The 20,910-nt window shown below is 60.5% G+C and overlaps 2 protein-coding genes across 2 annotated transcripts in view; both read right to left on the bottom strand.

Annotated features, from left to right (window-relative positions):
- The window catches only part of PDK2 (pyruvate dehydrogenase kinase 2), a 20,050-nt gene extending 19,869 nt beyond the window's left edge, over positions 1–181 (bottom strand). The window contains exon 1 of the mRNA XM_026654687.2: positions 18–181. Coding sequence (XP_026510472.1) covers positions 18–138 — 121 coding nt within the window. The 5' untranslated portion in view covers positions 139–181. The remainder of the gene's footprint in view (positions 1–17) is intronic.
- Positions 182–4,257: 4,076 nt separating this feature from the next.
- ITGA3 (integrin subunit alpha 3) overlaps positions 4,258–20,910 on the bottom strand; it is a 42,228-nt gene continuing 25,575 nt past the window's right edge. Inside the window, exons 5-26 of the mRNA XM_026654766.2 lie at positions 20,473–20,556; positions 19,264–19,471; positions 18,320–18,513; positions 17,469–17,557; positions 16,939–17,075; positions 16,276–16,362; positions 15,969–16,036; positions 15,189–15,325; positions 14,716–14,862; positions 14,081–14,178; positions 13,658–13,823; positions 12,925–12,993; positions 12,480–12,559; positions 11,799–11,876; positions 11,174–11,276; positions 10,923–11,099; positions 10,362–10,475; positions 9,678–9,791; positions 8,732–8,830; positions 7,755–7,880; positions 5,871–6,025; positions 4,258–4,345 (exon numbers count right to left, since the gene is read on the bottom strand). Of these exons, the coding sequence (XP_026510551.2) occupies positions 5,915–6,025; positions 7,755–7,880; positions 8,732–8,830; positions 9,678–9,791; positions 10,362–10,475; positions 10,923–11,099; positions 11,174–11,276; positions 11,799–11,876; positions 12,480–12,559; positions 12,925–12,993; positions 13,658–13,823; positions 14,081–14,178; positions 14,716–14,862; positions 15,189–15,325; positions 15,969–16,036; positions 16,276–16,362; positions 16,939–17,075; positions 17,469–17,557; positions 18,320–18,513; positions 19,264–19,471; positions 20,473–20,556 (2,486 nt within the window). The 3' untranslated portion in view covers positions 4,258–4,345; positions 5,871–5,914. The remainder of the gene's footprint in view (positions 4,346–5,870; positions 6,026–7,754; positions 7,881–8,731; positions 8,831–9,677; positions 9,792–10,361; positions 10,476–10,922; positions 11,100–11,173; positions 11,277–11,798; positions 11,877–12,479; positions 12,560–12,924; positions 12,994–13,657; positions 13,824–14,080; positions 14,179–14,715; positions 14,863–15,188; positions 15,326–15,968; positions 16,037–16,275; positions 16,363–16,938; positions 17,076–17,468; positions 17,558–18,319; positions 18,514–19,263; positions 19,472–20,472; positions 20,557–20,910) is intronic.

Raw genomic sequence — 20,910 nt, 5'->3', positions numbered from 1 at the left:
GGGGGAGGGGCCGGTACCGAAATCCAGGAACTGCTTCATGGAGAGCGGCGAGGGCGAGAACTTGCTGAAGTGCTCGATGTAGGACGGGGCCCCGGCGGCCCGCGCCGCCTTCTCCAGCAGGGCCCGCAGCAGCCGCATCGCGCCCGGGGCCGCCCCGCGCCGCCGGGACCCTCCGTGCCACTGACAGCGGCCTGCGGCCGGGCCGGCCAATCCCGCGCCGGCTCCGCCCCCCGCCGCCCGCAGCCAATCGCGGTTCAAAAACATCCCCCGCGGGCCAATGGGGAGCGCTCAGACCCACGTGCCACCTGGGACACGCCCATTAACCCTTCCCTGCCCAGGGCCCTTCTGTCCCGTCCCCCCGCTCTATCCCCTTACCCCCTTCCTGCCCAGGGCCCTACAGCCCACCCTAGACCCGCCCCATTCCCTTAACCCCTTCCTGCCCAGGGCCCTACAGCCCACCCTAGACCCCCCCCATTCCCTTAACCCCCTCCTGACCAGGGCCCTATAGCCCCCCCTAAAGGAGCAGTCAAGGGCGACAAGGCCATTGAGGAGAAGCTAAATGCATTCTTTGCATCGGTCTTCACTGCAGAGGATGTGAGGGAAATTCCAGCACCTGAGCCATTCTTTTTAGGTGACAAATCTGAGGAACTGTCCCAGATTGAGGTGTCAGTAGAGGAGGTTTTAGAATAAATTTATAAATTAAACAGTAATAAGTCACCAGGACCAGATGGTATTCACCCAAGAGTTCTGAAGGAATAAAATCATGAATGGCATGGAGAAAGTGTTATATACTCCTGCACATAATGCAAGAACCAGAGGTCACCCAAGGAAATGAATAGGCAGCAGGTTTTAAACAAACAAAAGGAAGTATTTCTTCACACAACGCAGTTAACCTGTGGAACTCATTGCCAGGTGCTGTTGGGAAGGCCAAAACGATAACTGGATTCAAAAAAGAACTAGATACGTTCCTGAAGGACAGGTCCATCAATGGCTATTAGCCAAGATGGTCAGGGATGCCACCCCATGCTCTGGGTGTCTCTAGCCTCTATTTGCCAGAAGCTGGGTGTGGACAACAGGGGATGGATCACTGGATGGTTGTCTGTTCTGTTCGTTCTCTCTGAAGTATGTGGTACCAGCCACTGTTGGCAGACAGGACACAGGGCTAGATGGACCCTGGGTCTGACCCAGTATAGCCGTTCTTATGTCCTCTTGGCTGGCCAGTCTACCTCACCCCCACATCACTGCCCTGATTGCAGCAATAACCTTGCACAGCTGTAGCTCCCAATGGGCTTTCCATACCTAACTACCGCAGCAACATCTGGTGGCCAAAGAAAATATGACAGCTCCTGCATAGATTCTCCAGATTATAATCATTGGTACTGGGGTAGCACCTAACAGCCCCCATCACGGACCAGGACCCCTGTGTGCTAGGCGCTGTACAAACACACAATGAAGAGACGAGGGGCAAGGCCAAAGGACTATGGCTTATTATTAGTTAGATTTCTGCCCTCCTGCAGCCCAGCTTGTGCTTTGTATCCGTAGCCCCCACTGCACCATGACCAAAAAAACCAAATGCTTCTTTCCTTTCTCGGTGATGCAGTTTGCAAATGGGTTCGTGCCAGCACCAAGTGGGCCAGATTCCGTTCCCCAGGATGCTGGTGAAGTGTCTTCCACAATTTGGCTGTAACGAATCCAAAGGCGGTTTCCTTATTGAGGCAGCTGGTCGCTGACGGACCCTGGCGTTCCCTGGTTCCCAGGCTAACCAACAATCCACCTTTGCTGCCCAGCGTCACCATGTAGACCCTGGCCTAGAACCCGCAGTTTCAAAAGCAGCTGTACATTAGACACCGTTGCTCTGGCTTTGTGCTGGCAGAAGTGAGAGAAGTATCAGACCTGGTGTCCTGAGGGCGCCCCCCAGCTCTATCTATAGTCCAGAAAGTGCTTGGTAGGGATGGGTAGCATGGCCTAATGGAGAGCACCATGAATAAGCCCTCAGCAGTGGTGGGTTCTAGTCCCAGCCCTGCTCTGAGCACCTCACCTTCCCCTTCTGTAAAATGGGGATAATGAAACTGACCGCCTTTGTAAAGCACTTTGAGATCTACTAATGAAAAGTGCTACGTACGGTTAATACCCGGAGTGTGCATCTCTGGTTTAAGCCTGGGTGGAACCGTAGGAAACTGCATGTTACAAATCAAGGAGCAATTTTTATTTGACACCATCATAACTGCTCAAGCATATTCACATCAAGGCGCAGTGACTCCAGACCTCCAGTACCATAAACGAAACGAACTCCAGTGATCAACAGCAAAAAAAAAAAAAAAAAACCCCAAATACACACTTAATAATTTAATACCCCCAGCCGAGGGCACCGAGGGAGTGTCAAAGAGTGGTCAGCGTAGGAAACTGTCATTCTTGCAGGTTCCATTATTGTAAACCAGGGTGACACCCCCCATTAAAGCATTGTGTGATGCCTGCAAGAATGCCCCCTAGCAAGAGCGCGCCAGTGGAACGTGGCCAGCGGCTAGGGCGTGCTGGGAATGGAACGTTCCAGCCGACGGAGCTGTAGCATGAAAACTCAGCTGCACGGTTGGGATGGGAAAGGGAGGCCCGGGTGATGCCTGCAGCAAGCCGAGGGTGCCACGTGGGGGCAGCAGAGCGCTGACCGGGGGCAGGACCCAGGTGGTGTCTCGCAGCTAAACAGCGATGCAGTGGCAGGATCAGCATTAACTCTGGGACAGCATCCCATGCCAGGCCTTTCCTGTTGCAGGACCCCCTGGGGTCAGACCCTGTGCTACTCCCTAGGAGCAGCTGGAGAGGGGACCACCGGCTCTAGGCTTAAGCAGATCCAGCCCCGGCCGAAAAGAGCCCTTACCTGTCCCATCCTTGGTGGGGAGCCGAGGGCTGCTGTTGCAGGTGATGACAAAACCTGCCCCTACCTCCCCCCCCAACGTCCACCCTTCCCAAACCAAACGTATGGCTCTCCGTGAACTGTACCCCTGTAACAATCGGCTTCCCCGGAGAACAGCTGCTCCCCTCCCCACCAAAGAACGGCCAGGGGACAAGCAGGGAAAGGTACCAGTAGCTCTCACATAAGAAACTCCAGTGGCAAAACATCCAGTGTCCAGTGCAGTGCACAGAGGGGGCCGTGATGAGGCTGAGAGGCGTTGCCTTGGCAGGATCAGGGGGTTCCGAGTATTGGAGCCACTTCCCCTCTTCTGTCCCGGTGCAGAACGCCGGGGCCAGGGCTTAACAGGGAGCAACCTGCCGGAGGCTGAGCGCAGGCGTCGGCGTGTGCCGGGGGAGAAGCGGCGACCACGAACATGCACCAAAGAGCGCCCGGGTCAGGGCGAGCGTCTGTGTGCTGCGTCCGCCGCCACACGCGTGAATCGGTGCAAGTGAGTTTGTGCACGAGTGGCCGTGCGTGCAGGCGGATCCAGGAGGAGGAGCATCCATGTGCAAAGAGTTGAAGGGGGCGGCTGGGGACCGTGCACTAGTCATCTGCGTGCAAGCGTGGGACGGGGGGGGGGGGGGGGGGAAGTCATGTGGCTCATGGGCGGCTCGGGGTCTTGACACAACCCACAGCAAAATGCCGTAAGCTTCCAAGTGTGTGCGGGGACTTGATTGCACAAGAGATCATCTCTGCACGTGTGTGTGCACGGGGGCGGGGGGGTGAAAAGGGCAAGCAAAACAATGCTCTGTGCACCCAAGAGCATCGGGTAAGACCCAACCGTGTGAGCACAAGTGCACGGCCGAGATGCAGAGGGGTTGTGCGAGACCACACGCTGTCTGTGCGTAAGGAGGCACTTTGCAGTACAGGTGAGCGTGACAGAGCGCGAGAGAGCTGGGGACGGGGTGAGGGCTGGGGCCCAGACGGAACACACAGCAATTGTGCCCTGGTAGAAGAGTGTGTCTATATGTGTGAAACAATCCATTTGTGCAAAACAAAAAGCCCCTCGTGTTCCCACTGCCGGGTCTCGCGTTGCACGGCTGCTCCCCGGGATGTGTAGCTCGCTCCCAGGCCCCTTGAGAAAGCTTTGGGGTTGCCGTTCTATGCGGTATAACTTAGGATAAATAACATGTCCCTCGCTGGCAGGGGGCTGGTCCCTGGGCTATTTACGCACAGTAGCGACGTGGTCACAGGGGCAAGCCGAGCAGACGGGGTGGCGGGAAGGGGAGGAAGGGATCAGTAGTACTTCTCCGACTCCTGCCAGTTTGTTACCCAGTGTTTCTTGTGCTTCCGGGGCAGGAAGCCGTCAGCAGGCCGGTAGCGCTCCTCCTGGCGGATCCGCACCGCGTGGTACTTGGGCATGATCCGGTAATAGCGGGTCCGCTTGAAGAAGTCGCACTGCGCACAGGGGAGAGGAAGGGGATGGAGGTTAGCATCAAACTTCAATGGGCAGAGAAAGAGAGAAATCAGAAAGAGGAAGAGAAATCAGGGACAGAAATCAGCGACGGAGAGAGAAATCAGAAAGAAATCAGGGACAGAAATCAGAGCGGGAGAGAGAAATCAGAACTAGAAAGAGAAATCAGGGACAGAAAGAGAGGGAGAGAGAAATCTGGGAGGGAGAGAGAAAACAGGGACAGAAATCAGAGAGGGAGAGAGAAATCAGAACTAGAAAGAGAAATCAGGGACTGAAAGAGAGGGAGAGAGAAATCAGAGACAAAAATCAGAGTGGGAGAGAGAAATCAGAACTAGAAAGAGAAATCAGGGACAGAAATCAGAGAAACATCAGAAGGAAATCAGAGAGAGCACGTGAGATCAGAGAGAAAAATGAGCGCGAAATCAGAGAGATGAAAGGGAGAAAAAGACCAAAGAAAAGAGAGAGAAAAAGATCCGAAAAATAGAAACAACAACAACAAAAAGAACAAGAGCAAGACAGATTTTGACTCTTTCCCCGGCAGGAGACACAACAGAATCCAGAGGCTGCTCGGAGAAACATTTGGTCAGTGACGCTGGAACAGGGGAAGACAGACATTAGGGTTAGTTAAACCGCAGCACAGTTGGACAGACGGACACAGCTGGACGGCGTGCGTGGAATCGCTGGTTCTCCTTCCTGCCCACAGTTCCATCCCCTGGGCAGTTAGCGGCCGTTTGGTCCTTCATGGGAAGATCCGGACTCCCCCATTCTGCATCAGCGCCCCCTAGTGTCACAGCAGCATCCTGGGCCATTGTTCTACCCTTCTCTTTATTAGGGTTTCTTCTGACTCTGCCCACTGGTGCAGTTGTCCCATGCACAAAGCTCAGCTCATGCCACCGAGCAGGTGAGGAATAGTGACGCGTCAGGCACGAGGGTGGCGATGCCCCTTCGGCATCACTAATCCAGCCGTGCAAAGAGTGCAAATGGTCACGTGGTGCCACAAATGGGCAGCACCCTCTCCCTCCTCCCCTCCCGAGGTTTGGTGCTGTATCCTCCCCAGGTACTCCTCTTTTGCACCATCGGGGCTTATACGGCAGGGCCCTCGGGGCAGATCCTGAGCTAGCAAAGAGCGAGACAATCGCAAACTCGGGTTGGCTCCAACCGAGTGGAACAGTGGATACGCACACACCCACACACCCCCCCACACACACCCACACATCCCCATGGAGCCTGTGCAGAACCCAGCTGCAGGTGGAGGGGAGCCAGGGAAAAGCAGAGGGGGATTAGGGGTAGGGGCGTGCCAACGAAAGTGCAGTCAGACGATTTGCTCCCTGGCTGCGAGAGTATCAGACCAGACCACACACAGCGACTCAGTGGGCCCCTCAAGGGAGAGATGCAGCCCAGACAGGGAAAGGGTTAATAGGAGAAGGCATGACAGACAGGGAGGAAGTGAGAAGTCAATATCCCATAGGCCCCTCCCCTTTGTATGTTGCCCCGCCCCCCGTTCATTACCAAGAGAATGGAGTGGGCTCTCAGGGCAAAGGGGCAGCCCTGAGCTAGTAGTCGTCGGTCAGCCGCTCCGTTTCAGACGGCTGGATCTTCATCTCCGCTTTCTGGCCCTTGGCCTCGTACATGGCGCGGGTGCTCGCCCTCCGGAAGAAGCCGCACTACGAGGAAGCAGGTGACACCGGTCAGGGGCAATGGGCGGCGGGAAATCCCTTGGGAGGAAATGCTCCTGCCCAGAGGTGGCTGCTTCTCAGTGGCAGATGGGCTGATCTCTGAGTGTATCGATTTATAAAGGGCTTTGGGAACCCTGCGGAGCAGGGCCGGATGGGGGAGGTAGGTTAGGGATATGGATGTACTTCCTAAGCAGCAGGGTCATTCCGGCTTCCTATTAAACAAGCTCAACTGAACCCTGCTCTGAGAGACGGCCCCTTCTGACTCACCTGATCCGCTCCCCCGTGATGCCGGAAATACCCGTTCGCTCCTGCTTAGCCTAGTGGCGCAGAAGCAGCAATCCGGATTCTATTCCGGATCATGCATCATCAATTAAGTTCCTACTGTGGAACTGAAGGGGAAAAAACCAGCTTGACTCTCAGATCCCCAGGTGGCGCTTGCAGGGTTAGGCGGGATCTTCCCCAGGGCCCTGCCCCGAATTTGGAGCAGTCCAGTGGGGTGGGAGTGGAGGCAAAGGTAGCTTTACACCACCTTTTAACCTCCAGGATTCTGGGGCTGGTGGGATAAGGTAGAGCAACCTATGGGACGGCTCTAATTTACACCCCCAAGGGACCATCGTGCAGCCGAGAACAGCTGGAACTCAGAGCAATGCGGCCACACCCCGACCATCCCTGGAGCATGTACCTAGCATATTCTAGTGCTGGGAAGAGCGCAGGGCAGCAGTGTTGGGGGGATTCCCCAAGTTGGGGTGATCGGTGGGGTTTCCTGCTCCTCTATGCCACCCAGAATCAGGGCTGCTATCTTGCGAAGCAGTCAGCGGTGATCCCCGAGAGAGGAGAAGTCACTTTCCAGAGCTGAACGGTGTTTAAACAATACAGCCGGAACACCAGCCGTGCAATCCCACGGGGGTATTTACACAGCTCAACCGGTCCCGGGGGAGGCTCGTGTCGTTCCCTGCTCCAAACGACCGATGGACAAGCCCCAGACACAGCAGAGGTTGAGAGAAGCCCCAAACTTCCTCAGCCCCACCCCCAAAAATGGCAGTATATCCCCATTTGTTAGAACCCAGTCAAGCTAAGCAGGGGTGGCACGGACAGCTCCAAGGAAGAGCTCAGATGCTGCTGCAGGGCGTGATGCTGATGATTCAATAGGGGGCGCTGTTCTCACTCAGCCACACCCTGGCATAAACCCAAGGCTCCCAACTATCAATCATTCCACGACGCCTCATATAAGTGGGGCGTTAACCCCATTGCACCTAGGGTAATTACAGTCAGTCGCCCTAAATCCCCTTCTGATGCTCTTCTGCATCCTAGCCGTGTGCTGTTAAACAGCGGCCATGCTCCACCCCAGAGGTGGCTGCATCTCAGTGGCGGGCAAAGAGACCTCGGTGTGTCGTCTGCAAAGGACTTCGGGACCCTTCACGATGAAAGATTGCGGGGTCGGCAGCCCAGCCTGACCCTCTCTAGGCTGAGAATCTCTTGAGAAGCAGCTCTCTAAAGGGCCCTCGCGGTGCTGCAATTGGGGGCATTGGAATGCGTTACAGATGTAGTCACCGGGTTGCCGGGCTCACGGTCCACCAGTGTCTTGAGCATGCCAGGCCTCAGCGTGGTTCCCACCGCTCCATCACTCACTCCCAGCGGCTCCCGTATCAGCCTAGCCGGAGAGCAGGAGTCCCTCACCCCCACCCTCTGCGCCGAAGGGAACAGCAGCCCCTCTCACCTTCCACAGCAGCAGGATGATCAACCCCAGCAGCAGCAGCCCTGCCCCGACCGCCACGAGCACCAGCCACAGCTCGATCTCCGCCGGCTGCTCCTCGACCAGCTCCGAGTCGATGTCCACGAAGAACTGGGAGCCAAACGCAAGGAGCAGACAGGATGGGATGGCAGCTGCGCAACTGTGCACCTGGCTGGGGGGGGAGCTCCCGGCTATTGTAGTCCCAGCCTCTCCCAGCAGGAGGCGCTGTCGGGGATGGTGCAGGAGACCTGGCTATGGGGGGGGGGAACTCCTAGCTACTCCAGTTCCAGCCTCTCCCAGCAGGAGGCGCTGTGGGGGATGGTGCAAGAACTGGCTGGGGGCGGGGAGGAGTTCCCCGCTACTACCGCCCCAGCCTCTCCCAGCAGGAGGCGCTATGCAGGATGGTGCAGAAGCGCTGGCTATGGGCGGGGGGAGCTCCCAGCTACTCCAGTCCCAGCCTCTCCCAGCAGGAGGCGCTGTGGGGGATGGTGCAGAAGCGCTGGCTATGGGCGGGGGGAGCTCCCAGCTACTCCAGTCCCAGCCTCTCCCAGCAGGAGGCGCTGTGGGGGATGGTGCAGAAGCGCTGGCTATGGGCAGGGGGAGCTCCCAGCTACTCCAGTCCCAGCCTCTCCCAGCAGGAGGCGCTGTGGGGGATGGTGCAGAAGCGCTGGCTATGGGCGGGGAGAGCGCCCAGCTACTCCAGTTCCAGCCTCTCCCAGCAGGAGGCGCTATGCAGGATGGTGCAGAAGCGCTGGCTATGGGCGGGGGGAGCTCCCAGCTACTCCAGTCCCAGCCTCTCCCAGCAGGAGGCGCTGTGGGGGATGGTGCAGAAGCGCTGGCTATGGGCGGGGGGAGCTCCCAGCTACTCCAGTGCCAGCCACTTCCCGCGGGAGGCGCTGGAGGGCACAGCAGGCAAACACCTGCCCTGCACCCAGAGAAGGGAGCAATCCAGGCTGACTCACCTGCACCGTGTGGTTCTTCATGTTGATGGTGGGAACGTTTGTCTTGAGGAACAGCGTTGCCAGCCCCGTCACCTTGACACGGTCGAAGTCACTGAACTCCTGCGCGGCCCGGGGGGACAAGAGGGGGAGGGGGAAATGGGGCGGTTTGTAACCTGGGCCAGGAGTGTGTCTCTGCTTTGACACAGCCACCCCCCCACACCCATCCCTCCCCACCACCTTGGTGCTGATGAACCCCGACGGCCCTGCAGGCCCAGCGTCATCCTTGGAGCAGATACTGCCTGGCCAAGCGTCCCCCAGGGGCCAACCCCAGGCAAGACAGCCCTTGGGGCTCATTCTGCCCTTGGCCCTGCTGCAGAGAGTGCTGGGAATGGGGACGAGCGACGCCAGCTGGAGTACGGGATGGAGGGGTGGCCGTTGCCACTAGGAACCCAACTGAGATGTCCCAACTCATTGTATGCAAGGTCTGGTCACTGCCTACTCTCCATCAGATCCCAGCCAGCAGCCTAGAGGGGTCTGGCTCCACAGGAACCCAGGCAGTGCCGGACCAACCATCCATCCCAGCACCCCATCTCTGACAGCAGCCAGCACCAAAGCCAGCAGCAAGAAATCCCTGCAGAGGGCAGATGTGGAGGAATCTGCCTGCCACCATGGTCTCATCCTGATAGTGCAAGATCAGCGTAAGCCTGAGGTTTTATCTCCCTTCCAAACATTTTGTTAGCGTTTATATGGACACTCCTGTTATCCATATGAATGGCCGAGCCCTCCTGGAATCTTGCTAAGTTCTTGGCTCCAATTTTATCTTGTGGCAGTGAGTTCCGCTGACTAATTGTGCTTAGTGTGAATCCGTCTGTCATGAATTTTAAATATCTCATCACCGGTTCCTGCCCCCGTTGATAAAATCCGCCCTCCCAGAGCAGTAGGGGATCCCGGGCAGTTTGGTGCTGACCTCGATGAAGGTGCTGTTCCACACCCGTGCTCGGACGCTGACGTTCGTTGTGTGCCGGGCGTCCCGGATGGGGCACTGGAACCAGATGCAGCGGGACGTCCCCTTGGAGCAGCTCTGGGGGCAGGAAACAAAAGACGCTTGCATGTTAGTGGGCGGGACCAGGCGGATGTACGTAAGAGGGTCTTCCCAAGGGGAAGCGTCTCTGTCAGAGCAGCTCACCCAGCCAGTAACGGCCTCTCAAGGCTGGGCTAGGAGCTTGTGAAGAGATGTCGGGGTGGGAGAGTTTCTGAAATGAATCATCAACGCTGGATGGTTACGCCCCCACAACACACGCAGAACATCGGTCAGTTACAGGCCTGATCAGCTGACACTCTTGGACACCACACCATTGTACCCCATGCAACTGGCTGTGGGAGACAACTGCCCTCTAGTGGGTACAATCAGAACTACTCAACCACGTGTCATAGGCCTCGCACCGCCACCAGCTAGCAGAGATTCCCCCTGAGCTCTTGGGCTCCTGGAGCAGGCGCAGTTGGGGGACTATCCCACAGTCATTGTCTCTGGAGTTGGGGTGCGTGAAGGACAGGCTACGGATTGCGCTGGGTGTGTGACTAGTGAGATGCTACCAGGGACCCCGGCCCTCCTCCGGGGCCGGGCTGAAGCTGCCACGAGACCAGCGCTCACCAGCAGCGTTTCCGACTTGGCTTTCTTGGAGGCGGCGAGGGTGACGGGGGGATCGGCTTGCAGTTCCGCCTCCAGGTCGCGCTTCTGCCGGGCGGAGGCGCCACCGTCCAGGAGCTGGAAAGGAAGGGAGCCGGTTACACACCTCCAGGGTCTGCACCTCATGGAGGGCTGAGCACTCTCCCGTACCTGAGGACGCAGGGCAGGGCAGAGGGCGCACGGGCTGGTGACCCCTCGCCAGGGCTCAGAGTCCACCTACCTGGCCCCCCACCTCTCCAGGACAGAGGACACAGGAACCACCGGCCTGACTCTCTCCCCAGAGGTCTCCAGGGCAGAATCAGGGCTCTCGGCGGAGGCATGGTGCCTTCAACTGCTGCCTGCTGGCGCTGCTCCCCGCAGGGCAGTGGGTGCCGTCGCAGCGCTGCGAAGTGCAGCTGCGGGGTGGGGAGAGGCAGGGCAGGGAAGGGAAGGGCGAGCCAGAGAAGAGGAATGAAAGGCGAGGGAGAGGGCGCGCCGGCGGGCGGGCGGGGAGCAGGGGCCGCCGGGCTGCAGGGCCTGACTCACGGTGAGGTTGAGGGGGTTGATGACGCCCCCTGGTGGCCGGCAGCGCCAGCTCCCCTTGCCGCTCACGAGGATCTCCGTGGGGTACAGCAGCCATTTGCCGTTGTGGATTTCGTAGGGCCACTCGAAGCCCAGGACGATGGTGCCCAGCGAGCCCAGAGATTCCCCCTTGGTGCTCACCTGCAACGCAAAGCCCAGTTGGGACGTGGCCACCGCCTTCTCCCCCGGCCCCGCCCCATCGGGAGCCTACGTACCTGGAAATCGAACCTGACCGGGCTCCCCACATCCAGCTCGCTCTTCATGGCTGACTCCCCCATCACCTTCCCGCTGAAGGACGTCTGGAGGGGCCGGGATGTCCTGCCGGGGAGGAGAGCGGCTGGGGTCAGCGGGGCAGGGGACGGGGGGCAAACAGGGAGACCGGGCAGGAGAAGCGGGCACGTCCTGGGCAGTTGCTGGGATCAGCACGGACTTGGCTCAGAGCTGGAAGTGGCAGGCTGGGCTTGGGGGGCCCGGGGCTGGGCTGGGCTGGGTGTGGGGGAGGCCCTGGGTGGGCCCAAGCTGGGCACAGACCCAGGAGCAGCCCAGTCTGGGTAGATGGAAGCACTGTCTGGGGATACACATGCAGTCAGGGTCTCTTCATCCGTGGGATGCAGCTGTAGAGGAACCACACTCCTGCATAGAAGTCACACTCTATGCAGCCCCAACCCCTGCCCAGACTCCTTATGGGGCGCCAACCCCTGAGCAGGGTGAGCTATGGGGCCCAGCACCCCAATTCACCCTCCAGTTCTCGCTGGAGACAGAGGCGCCGCCCGGGGGCTGGAATTCGGGGACCCAGGAACCCGCTGAACCGAGGGGGGCGTGAGCCCCCGAGATACGCACATGGTGAGAGACGCCTGGACGGTGTAGTCCACCAACAGCTCGGCCCACACCGGCTGCAGATCCTCCTGGTAACTCAGCCTGCCGAGACAGGGCCGAAATAACATCACAGGGGCGGTCTGTACCTCGCTCCCTGCCCTGGAGCAGAGATCCAGACACGCACGAGGTTCTTCAGCCAGACCCCATCGGCCTCAGCGTCTGTAGGGGGCGCTCTCTGCCCTGAGCCCATGCTGACCCCAGAGCGGCGCTAGGGGGCGCTGCCCTGCAGGGAATGGTGTGGGTGACTCCAATTCCCCAGCACAGCGATAGGGGGCGCTGCAGGTGCTATTTTTCCGAGTTGGTCCTGATTTCTTGTGCTCATTAAAGGCCCCATGGCATTCTGGATTGCCCCGGTGTTGCATTCCACCTGGCCTGCGGGATCACCTGGCTACAGCCCTCGCTTTCCTCTCCTTTCCGAGACTGCTGCGTAACGTTGCGACGCGCTGTTAATTAACTGCCCCGTTCCGCCCCAGAGGTGGCCGCCTTTCGATGGCAAAGTGCTGCAGGGTTGGGGGGCCCTATGGAAAAGCCTGGCCTTGCTTCCTGTTTTCTCTCCTGCCAGCTGAGCTGCTTCAACTCACTCATCCAGCACCCCTCCCCCTTGCAGATGGACCCCCACCCTCCGCGCCCCTGCAGGGGACTCACGTGGAGAGCTGGAGCTGGGCCATGACCTTGCGGGTGTCCAGGGTGATGTTGATGGCTTCGAAGGTGATGATCAGCTCTGCCTGCAACAGAGGGGCCAGAGCGCTCAAGGCCAGGTCCCTGTGGAGCTGTGCCTGGCATGGGCTTTACCAACCAGGCTGGCCCCGTTGGAGGACACCCCCAACCCCCTGCCACAGACCCCTGGGGTGGGGGAAGCTCAGATCTCATTGATCACCCACCACGGGGGCCGTGGACACCTGGCACCCACACCCACCCACGCTGCAAGAGTCCCAAGGTGGTCGATGTCCAAAGGCTGCCATGCCCCCCCCCACCCTCTGAGGCTTCTTGTCCTAGCCCCATAGGCTGCCCCACTTGGCGGTGCCCCATGCCCCACCCCCACGGGACCCTGCCCTCTGAGCCGGGGCGTGTGGGGCCAGACGCCGCTCACCCTCTGGTTCTTCTTGAAGGGGTTTCCCAGGTCACACAGCACCGTCTCCTCAAAGGTGCAGGCGCCGCTCTGTGAGGAGGTCGGGGGAAGGGGGTGTCACCATCAGCTCGGCCCATGAGCCCAGCCCCGCCACACAGACACCTCCCCATCCCCCATCCGAGCGCCTCCTGCCCCATCCCTGTGCCCTGCCACACACCCCCAGCCACCCACCTCTACCTGAGAAGCAGCTGCCCCATCTGGGAGCAGGACGCGCCTGAGGGCCGGCCCTGGACCTTGATACCCACCACCCCCGAGGGTGCCCCCTTCCCCATCCTGGGAGCAGGGCACTGAGAGAAGGGAAAGCCAGCCCCATATCCCACCCCACAGCCTGCCCCCTCACCCCCCGCCCCCACCGCAATAACTGGCTGCACGTCGACCGGGTGCCCCTCGCCAGCCCTGATGGAGCACGGCACCTCTCAGCGGTGGGCACAAGCCGCGTCCCTCCCCATGGGCTTTAAACCGGGACAGAAAGCGACCCGGGGCTCGGACAGACGGCTCCTCCACCTGCAGGGCCGGGTGGACGGCTGGCAATGGGGGTGTACGGGAGGCGGAGGAAGCGGGGCGGGTTGGCACAGAGGACGGGGGCTGCATGGAGGATGCCATGGCGGGCGGGAAGCATCCCTCAGAGTGTGGACCGAGCGGGGCGGGCAGCCGGGGAGAGCGGGGCGGGCAGCAGGGGAAGGGGGTTCCTTACGGGCCGGACGGAGGACGGCAGCAGAGTGGGGGGCACGGTGATGTTGAGCAGGGCCTCGTGGGCGTCCTCGCCGTTGCTGCCCGTCGAGGGGGCGTTGGTGACGTCGACGCTCAGGTGCAGCTTCCTGACGTCCCGGCTGTACTGCAGCACTTGGGTCCCATTCAGCCTGCGCCGGAGAAGGGACAGCGCTCAGCACGGGGACACCGGCCGCCACACGGGCAGGGGGCGACAATCCCCCCCCAAGAGGGGAACGTCTCTGGGTCCCACCGGGAAAGAGAGCCGCCCATACAGGAACCCCCCTCCCGCCCCAGCAGCAGGCAGGGATGCTTTCCCCCAGTGGGCAGGTAAACTCCCCCCCTTGAGCTGGCTCCGTGTGCCCGGGAAGGGGGCACGGTGCCAGGGCAGGCTCTGCCCTTCTCTCACCGGGGCAGCGGCTGGTTCTGCTCGTTGACGAAGGCACACTGTAGCTGCAGGTTGCTGTTACACTTGTTGTCCAGGCCGCATTCTTTCTGGAAGTTAATCTGACAACGGCATGGGTCATTCACTCGCGCTGCCCCGAACCAGCACAGGGCCACTCACCCCGCTTGGCGGGCTCTGACCCCAAGACCGTCAGCATTAAAGCACGGGACCTCCGCCGCTTGAGCGGAGGGAGGCACTCCACCACCCAGCGGCAGCAGTAGGCTGTTATCCTGTAGTTGTCCCAGCTACAAGCAGGGATGTGGCACACCCCAGCGCTAGTGTGGATTATAGAAACGTGTTTCCATTAGAAACCTCCCTCTAGCAGGGCAGGGCCTCAGAGACTTGGAGGCAGGTAGGTTTTACCCAAGCAGCTGATGCCTCCCTCCTATTCACGTGGAGCCAGTGTCAGAGCCAGGAATGGAACCCAGGAGTCCTGGCTCCCCGTCCCCTGCTCAGACCCCATCCCCACAAGCCTCTCCACCCGACACCCTACAGCAGAAACAAGTTCAACGCCCTTAAAGCAGGCCCTGCAGAGGCGCCGTTCCCCTCGGCCCGGCCCAGCCCCCTCCCGTCCCTGTCGCTCGGCAGCCCTGGCCCACCTCGGTGTGGTTCTCCCGGGGCTGATCCTCATTCAGGACGGGGAAGGCCTTGAGGGAGCGGGGCCCCAGCTGGAAGTCCCTGGGCTTCTCCTCCAGGGCGTAGTTCATGTGCAGCGCTATGGGATGCAGCTTGTCCCGGATGTTCTCCTGCAGGAAGGACGGCGGGTTTCATTGCCGGCGATAACGGCGATCCCGTCCCAGCCAGCGCAGATCAGACCCAGCTACGGGGGCTCCCTGGGGGCCGGAGCCTCCAGCCCCCTCGCCCATGCACGCTGAGTCCTGATTTAGACAGGGGGTTCTTGGCTTTCCTGCTGCCAGACCCTCCCCTCCCTTGGCTCCAGATCCTGCAAGGCCCCTCCACACCCCAGCCCCACAGGACAGCTAGCCCCAGCTGTCTATCACCTGCTGCCACAGGGTCACACCCTCCCCACGCTGCCCTGTGCTAAGCTCAGTCTGCGCTGCCCTCTGCTCACCAGCAGGAGGAGCTGTAGGTCATGGCACTTGGTGGCTGGCATGGTGAAGACGCCCTTGTAAACAGCGGAGTGGGTCCCGGCAAACCTCACCCGGGCCGGGCGCCGGTCTTTGTCAGCCTCCAGGGTGTACAGCAGGTCTGGAGAGAGCGGGGGGGCGGGGGGGGAGAACGGGCTCATACCTCCCGCCCGCAGCAGGGTGGCCAGACCCCATGGAGACACAGGGCAAACGCTGGCCATGCACACACACTGATGCTCACATTGCACATGAGCACACACACAGACACACCATTGTACATGCACCATTACTAGTGCACGTGCACACACCACTGCATGCACCATTACAAGTGCACACCCACCCACACCCATTACACGAGTACACAAGCATGCACATGCACCACTGAACACACACACCGGTGCCCATGTGCAAACCCACTCACCACTGCATGACCTGCCCGTGTGCGCCCACATATACACCTCTGCATGCATCCACCCACTAGTGCTCCTGTATGAACACACCCGCCATTGCATGCAAGGGAGACACCCACTGCTGCTGCATTCCCCCCATGCCTACAGTTCAATGGTTATAGGGGCAGCCCCCTGGAACCCGGGAACCCCTCCCCCAATTGCCTTTTCCCTGTGCATCTTGCTGTCCCCTCCCCCCCCCACATATATACACCACTGCATGCGCACACCATTGCTCACACTGGGCGTGTGCGCACACACTTTGCAGCGCACACCCGCCAGTGCGTCTCACACCCCCTCCCTCTCCAGCCCACTCACTGATTTGCTCCTTGTACTTGGGGTCCCCAGCACTCTGGTTGTAGGAGAAGCAGATCTGCACCTGGATGCTGCGGGGGCGAGAGAGGAGGCCCTGGTCAGTGACAGCAGGATGGGGCGGGCCCAGCAGGCAGGGTCCCAGACGCGTCCCAGTCGCTCTGGCCGCAGACATAGCCCACCCGGATGCTACGGGCACAGGGACCGCAGGGCTCTTCCTTACCACGCAGAGCAAGCCCCATGAGCCCCGGGGTGCCATCCGGGGGCCTTGCCAATCGGGGGGCATGGGTGACGTTTTTGGGGGGACCCTTACCAGGAGTTTGGGGTGCACTTGGCCGGGTCCACCACGCTGGGGCTCACCGTGAAGGTTTTGTTCAAGATGTTGATCACAGGTCGAGCTCTGGGCAGGCAGAGAAAGGGAAGAGATCAGCCGTGCCTCCCTCCCAGCAGGAACCGCCACCAGCTCTGCCCACCAGCGCCAAGAGCTGCCGGACGCCACCTTGCTCTGCCGGAGTCAGTGCTCCCACCTCCCCTGTCCGGTCAGGGGGCCTGGGTGACATGAGCACGGAGAGATTTGGGGCACCAGCCCTGTCCCTGTCAGGACTGATGGTTGGCCAAGGGCTGAATGGGCCACGGAGAGCGAACTCCCCACTGGCGCCTGTAGGGGGCGGTCGTGCAATACCCTGAGTCTCCCTTTCTCGCCACACCCAGAGCCCCCCCAATCCCATCCCATATCTACACCTGCTCCTGTTCAAGCGGAGCAGCTGGTGCCTCTGCTGAAGGTCCCAGGTTCAATCCCCACTGATGCCAACAGAGCCCCCCCCCCATGCTGAGCCCCACACAATCCCCCTGTACTTGTGGGTCCAGAGACCAGCCTCAGAATAGCAGCCGCCCCTAAGAAGCCACCCCCAGCCCGCCCCTGCAGGGGAAAGGTTGCCCTGGCAGCATGCCCTGTCCCAACCCCAACCCCCCTTACCTGAGCAAAGCTATCTGCTCTGACAAGCTCCCCACCAGCAGATCGGGGTAGGAATTTCTGTCGACGTCCAGCCCCCCACTCAGGGAGTACCCGAAGGTCTGGATGCCCGACGGGCCCAGCTCTGCCCCGCTGATCACCTGCAGGGCGGGGGATGGGGGAGGAAAGGGAGTCACCCACGGCCGTTCCAGGACCACCACCCCCCGCCCCCCGGGCCAGCAGTTCAGTGGGGTTTGGGGCAGGACCCTGGGAAGATCCTGGGAATCCCAATTGCCTTTTCCCCATGTGTCTCCCCCTCCTTCGCACCCTTCTAGGATCATCCCATATCCATCATCCACCCACAGATTAGGGAGGGGAGCATTTCCTAGCCTGTTCCTGATGCTAACGCTTCCCTGGTGGGGGAGGGACTGTGCCAGATGCCGCCTCCCACCCCGCATCTCTCTCCCTGGCCAGGACTTGGCTCCGCCCAATGGAATTCTCCCTTTGCAAAGCGCCCCCTAGGGGGAGCAAGGGGGTGCACAAGGTGCCTTTACCTGCCGGGGCTTGGCCACCAGCCCCCCTGAGCTGCTGTGGTAGATGTAGACCTTGCCGGGACCCTCGAAGGGAGCCCCAATGGCGATATCTGTGGGGAGAGGTGAAGGGTCACACAAGCTCCACCAGAGACCCCAGCTCCTCCAGCCCCACAGAAGCCATCTCCAGCCCCCTTACTAAATTCCCACCACTCACGAGCCCCCCCACAAACTCAGTTCACCCCAGAGCCACCAATTTCCCCCAATCCCACAGACCACCCCAGCCCCTGAACCCCCACACCAGCCCCAGTGCCACCCCATACCTCCACACGGCCCCCATGGATCCCCCAAACCCCACACGACCCCCCGAGCCACCCCATACATACCCTCCAATCCCCACACCCGCCCTCCATACCCTGACTAAACCCTACACAGCCCCCAGAGCACCCCACACCCAGACTAAACCCCACGCACATCAGAGCCCCCTGATCCCACCCCAGAGCCAACCCATACCCCCAAACCACCTCCTGAATCCCCCAAACCCCACACCACCCCGAGCCACCCCATAGCTCCCAAACCTCACACCATCCTGAGCTCCCCCATACCCACACAACCCCCCCACACACAGAGTCCCTCAATCCTACCCCAGAGCCACCCCATACCCCCAGCACACCCCGAGCTCCCCAAACCCTACCACACCCCAAGCCCTGCAACCTCACCCCCCACCACACCCTCCCAGCTACCCCTTCCAAGACCCACCCTTATAACTCCCTGGCCCCATGGCACTGCAGTGCCCCCCGGATACCCAGTGAGCCCTGAGGTCTCCCATCACAAGCCCTCCCCCCCCCCCGAGTGGGAGGGGGAGCCCCACGCACCCTGGAAGCCGTCCTGGTTGACGTCCCCGATGCTGGCCACGGCGAAGCCGAAGGCCGAGTTGCTGGGTCCCTTCAGAACCAGGCTGGACCGGTTCTGGAAGCTGCCAGCCTCATTCATGTACACGTAGACAGCGCCGCCCACCTCTTGCTTCCGCTCGAAGTAGTACGGGGCCCCAATCACCAGGTCCTGCCACCTGCCAGCAGGGACAGGGAGGGCGGGGTCAGGGCCAAGGGCGACTATGATGGTGGATCAGACCCGGTCAGTGCTCTGGAGACCCTCCCCCAAAGAGATGGGCTATGGAGACCCCCCACCAAAGCTACAGGCTTCAGAGACACCCCCTCAAAGCTATGGACCCCAAAGCTCTGGCCCACCCTCAAAGCTATGGCGATCCCCCCAAGCTAAGGGCTACAGAGACCCCCCCAAAGCTATGGGGATCCCTCTCCTCAAAGATACAGAGCCCCGTAACTCCAAGCTGTGGGCCCTCCTCAAAGCAATGGGCTATGGAGATTCCCCCCCAGTTATGGGCTACGGAGACTCCCTCAAAGCTATGGGCCCACCTCAAAGCTATGGAGATGCCCCCCAGCTATGGGCTACAGAGACCCCCTCAAAGCTATGGGCCCCCCCCAAAGCTATGGGCTATGGAGATTCCCCCTCCCAGTTATGGGCTACAGAGACCTTCTCAAAGCTATGGGCCCACCTCAAAGCTATGGAGATCCCCCCCAGCTATGGGCCTCCCTCAAAGCTATGGAGATCCCCCCCAGCTATGGGCCCACCTCAAAGCTATGGGCTATAGAGATCCCCCAAGCTATGAGATATGGAGACACCCCCCCAAGCTATGGAGATCCAGGGTCTGCCCATGGAATCACAACGCCATGCAGGTCTCCGTTACGCAGGGGAGCCCCTCTCCCCGGGCCGCTCCCACTCATAGGACTGCAGAGCTCACCCATCATTATCGAGGTCCGCCAGGGCGATGGCGCTCCCGAAGTAGGAGCCCACCTGCTCCCCAGGCAGCACCAGGCTCCTCTCCAGGGTGCTGCGGGAGACGTCCGTCAGCAGGTACACGGCGCCCGCGTGCTGGTGGCGGGGAGCTCCAGTGACAAGGGTCACCTGGTTCCGGTGCAGGACGGCGCTCGCGGCTTGGACCGTGTAGCCTGGAGAGTGGTGGGGACAGGCGTCAGGCCTTGGGAGCTGCAGGGCCCCTCACTTGGGGGGCAGGGGGAGAATCACAACCTGGGGGGGGTTGGGGGGATCCCAGGCAAATGCATAGCTGGGACGGACCCTAGCTAGCAGCTACCGACAGCTGCATCGCCCAGCGTGTGAGTCTTTGCATGGACAAAGAACTGATGCCAACCCTGGTCCCAAACCTGAATGGACCCATGTGGGGACACAGTCGTGTGGGCCAGAGCACCAAAGCCCACTGGAGTCTTAAACAGGCTCTTGATGCTTGTCAGAAACGCCAGATTGATCCCCTGGCCAGCTGATGCCCTCTCTGTACCACCAGTGCACTTGTAGGCTGCTTAGCAGCAGGGCAAGCTGCCCCCCTAGCCCTGACCCAGAGGGATCCACCCTAGGCATGAGCTGTCTCTGGTCCAGGCAGCCCTTGGTCTCCCTCCTGAGCCTGACAGCCAAGGGGACAATTAGCAGCAGTGGGTTTGGCGCTGAGGGTGCTGGGAAGTGGACTGAGGCCCAGCAAGCTCGTGACACAGATGCTGCAAATGCCCTCGCAAGACAGACCGTCGCCAGCATCCTCCTGGCCCAGGGGGAGATTTCACTGCCAGCCCCAGAGGGTCAGGGAAGCATCTGGGCTTCCCCGTTCCAGTTCCCATCTCAGCATCTGTCTGTCGGGAAAGGGGCATCAGACTGGGATTCCCTTTGGCTCTCAACCAGCTAACAGCAATGGGCGAAGCACCCCGCTAGCCTGGACCTGAGTGGCATGACTCACAGGCGCATGGGAACTCCCCCGTAGGAACAATGAAGAAACCAGACAGCCAGTTTACACCTGGGGAAACCGAGGTACAGAGCGGCTGCCTGACTTGCCATGGGGTCCTATAGGGAGACAGTGGCAGAGCTGCCCTTCTCTATCCCCGCCCCCCGTGTTGTTACTTGGGGAGGGCAAGGGGGGAACGTCCCTTCCAGACGCAGCGGAAGGTACCTATGTAGATGTTGCCATTGTTATGGTTGGGGTAGGAGAAGTCGACCAGGTCCCAGTTCTCTCGGTGTAGCACGTAGTTCGTCCCTGCAGCCGGGGAGGGAAACACAGAATAGTTCAAACCAGAGGCAGGAGGCGGCAGAAGGCACAGGAATCTCTCTCCATCCCCCTCCCCAGCACCAGCCACTTCTGTATACCTGTGCTGCTTCCTTGCCCCTTTCCCTTCCCACCCGCCCTCCGCCCCTAGCAGAGCCACTGGACACTCATGGTGTGGCCACACCGAGGGTACATCTACACTGATGAAAACCCAGCGGCAGTGAGTCTCAGTCTGGATCAGCTAGCTCGGGAACCTGCCGTGGAGACGTTTGGGCTCGGGCTGGAGCCAGGGCTCTGGGACGGAGCCAGGGCTCTGGGATCCTCCCCACTTGCGGGTTCTCCAAG

The sequence above is a fragment of the Terrapene carolina genome, unplaced genomic scaffold (assembly GCF_002925995.2).
Source record: "Terrapene carolina triunguis isolate 2854851 unplaced genomic scaffold, T_m_triunguis-2.0 Scaffold193, whole genome shotgun sequence".
Taxonomy (NCBI): domain Eukaryota; kingdom Metazoa; phylum Chordata; order Testudines; family Emydidae; genus Terrapene; species Terrapene triunguis.
This window is presented reverse-complemented; position numbering and strand designations above follow the sequence as displayed.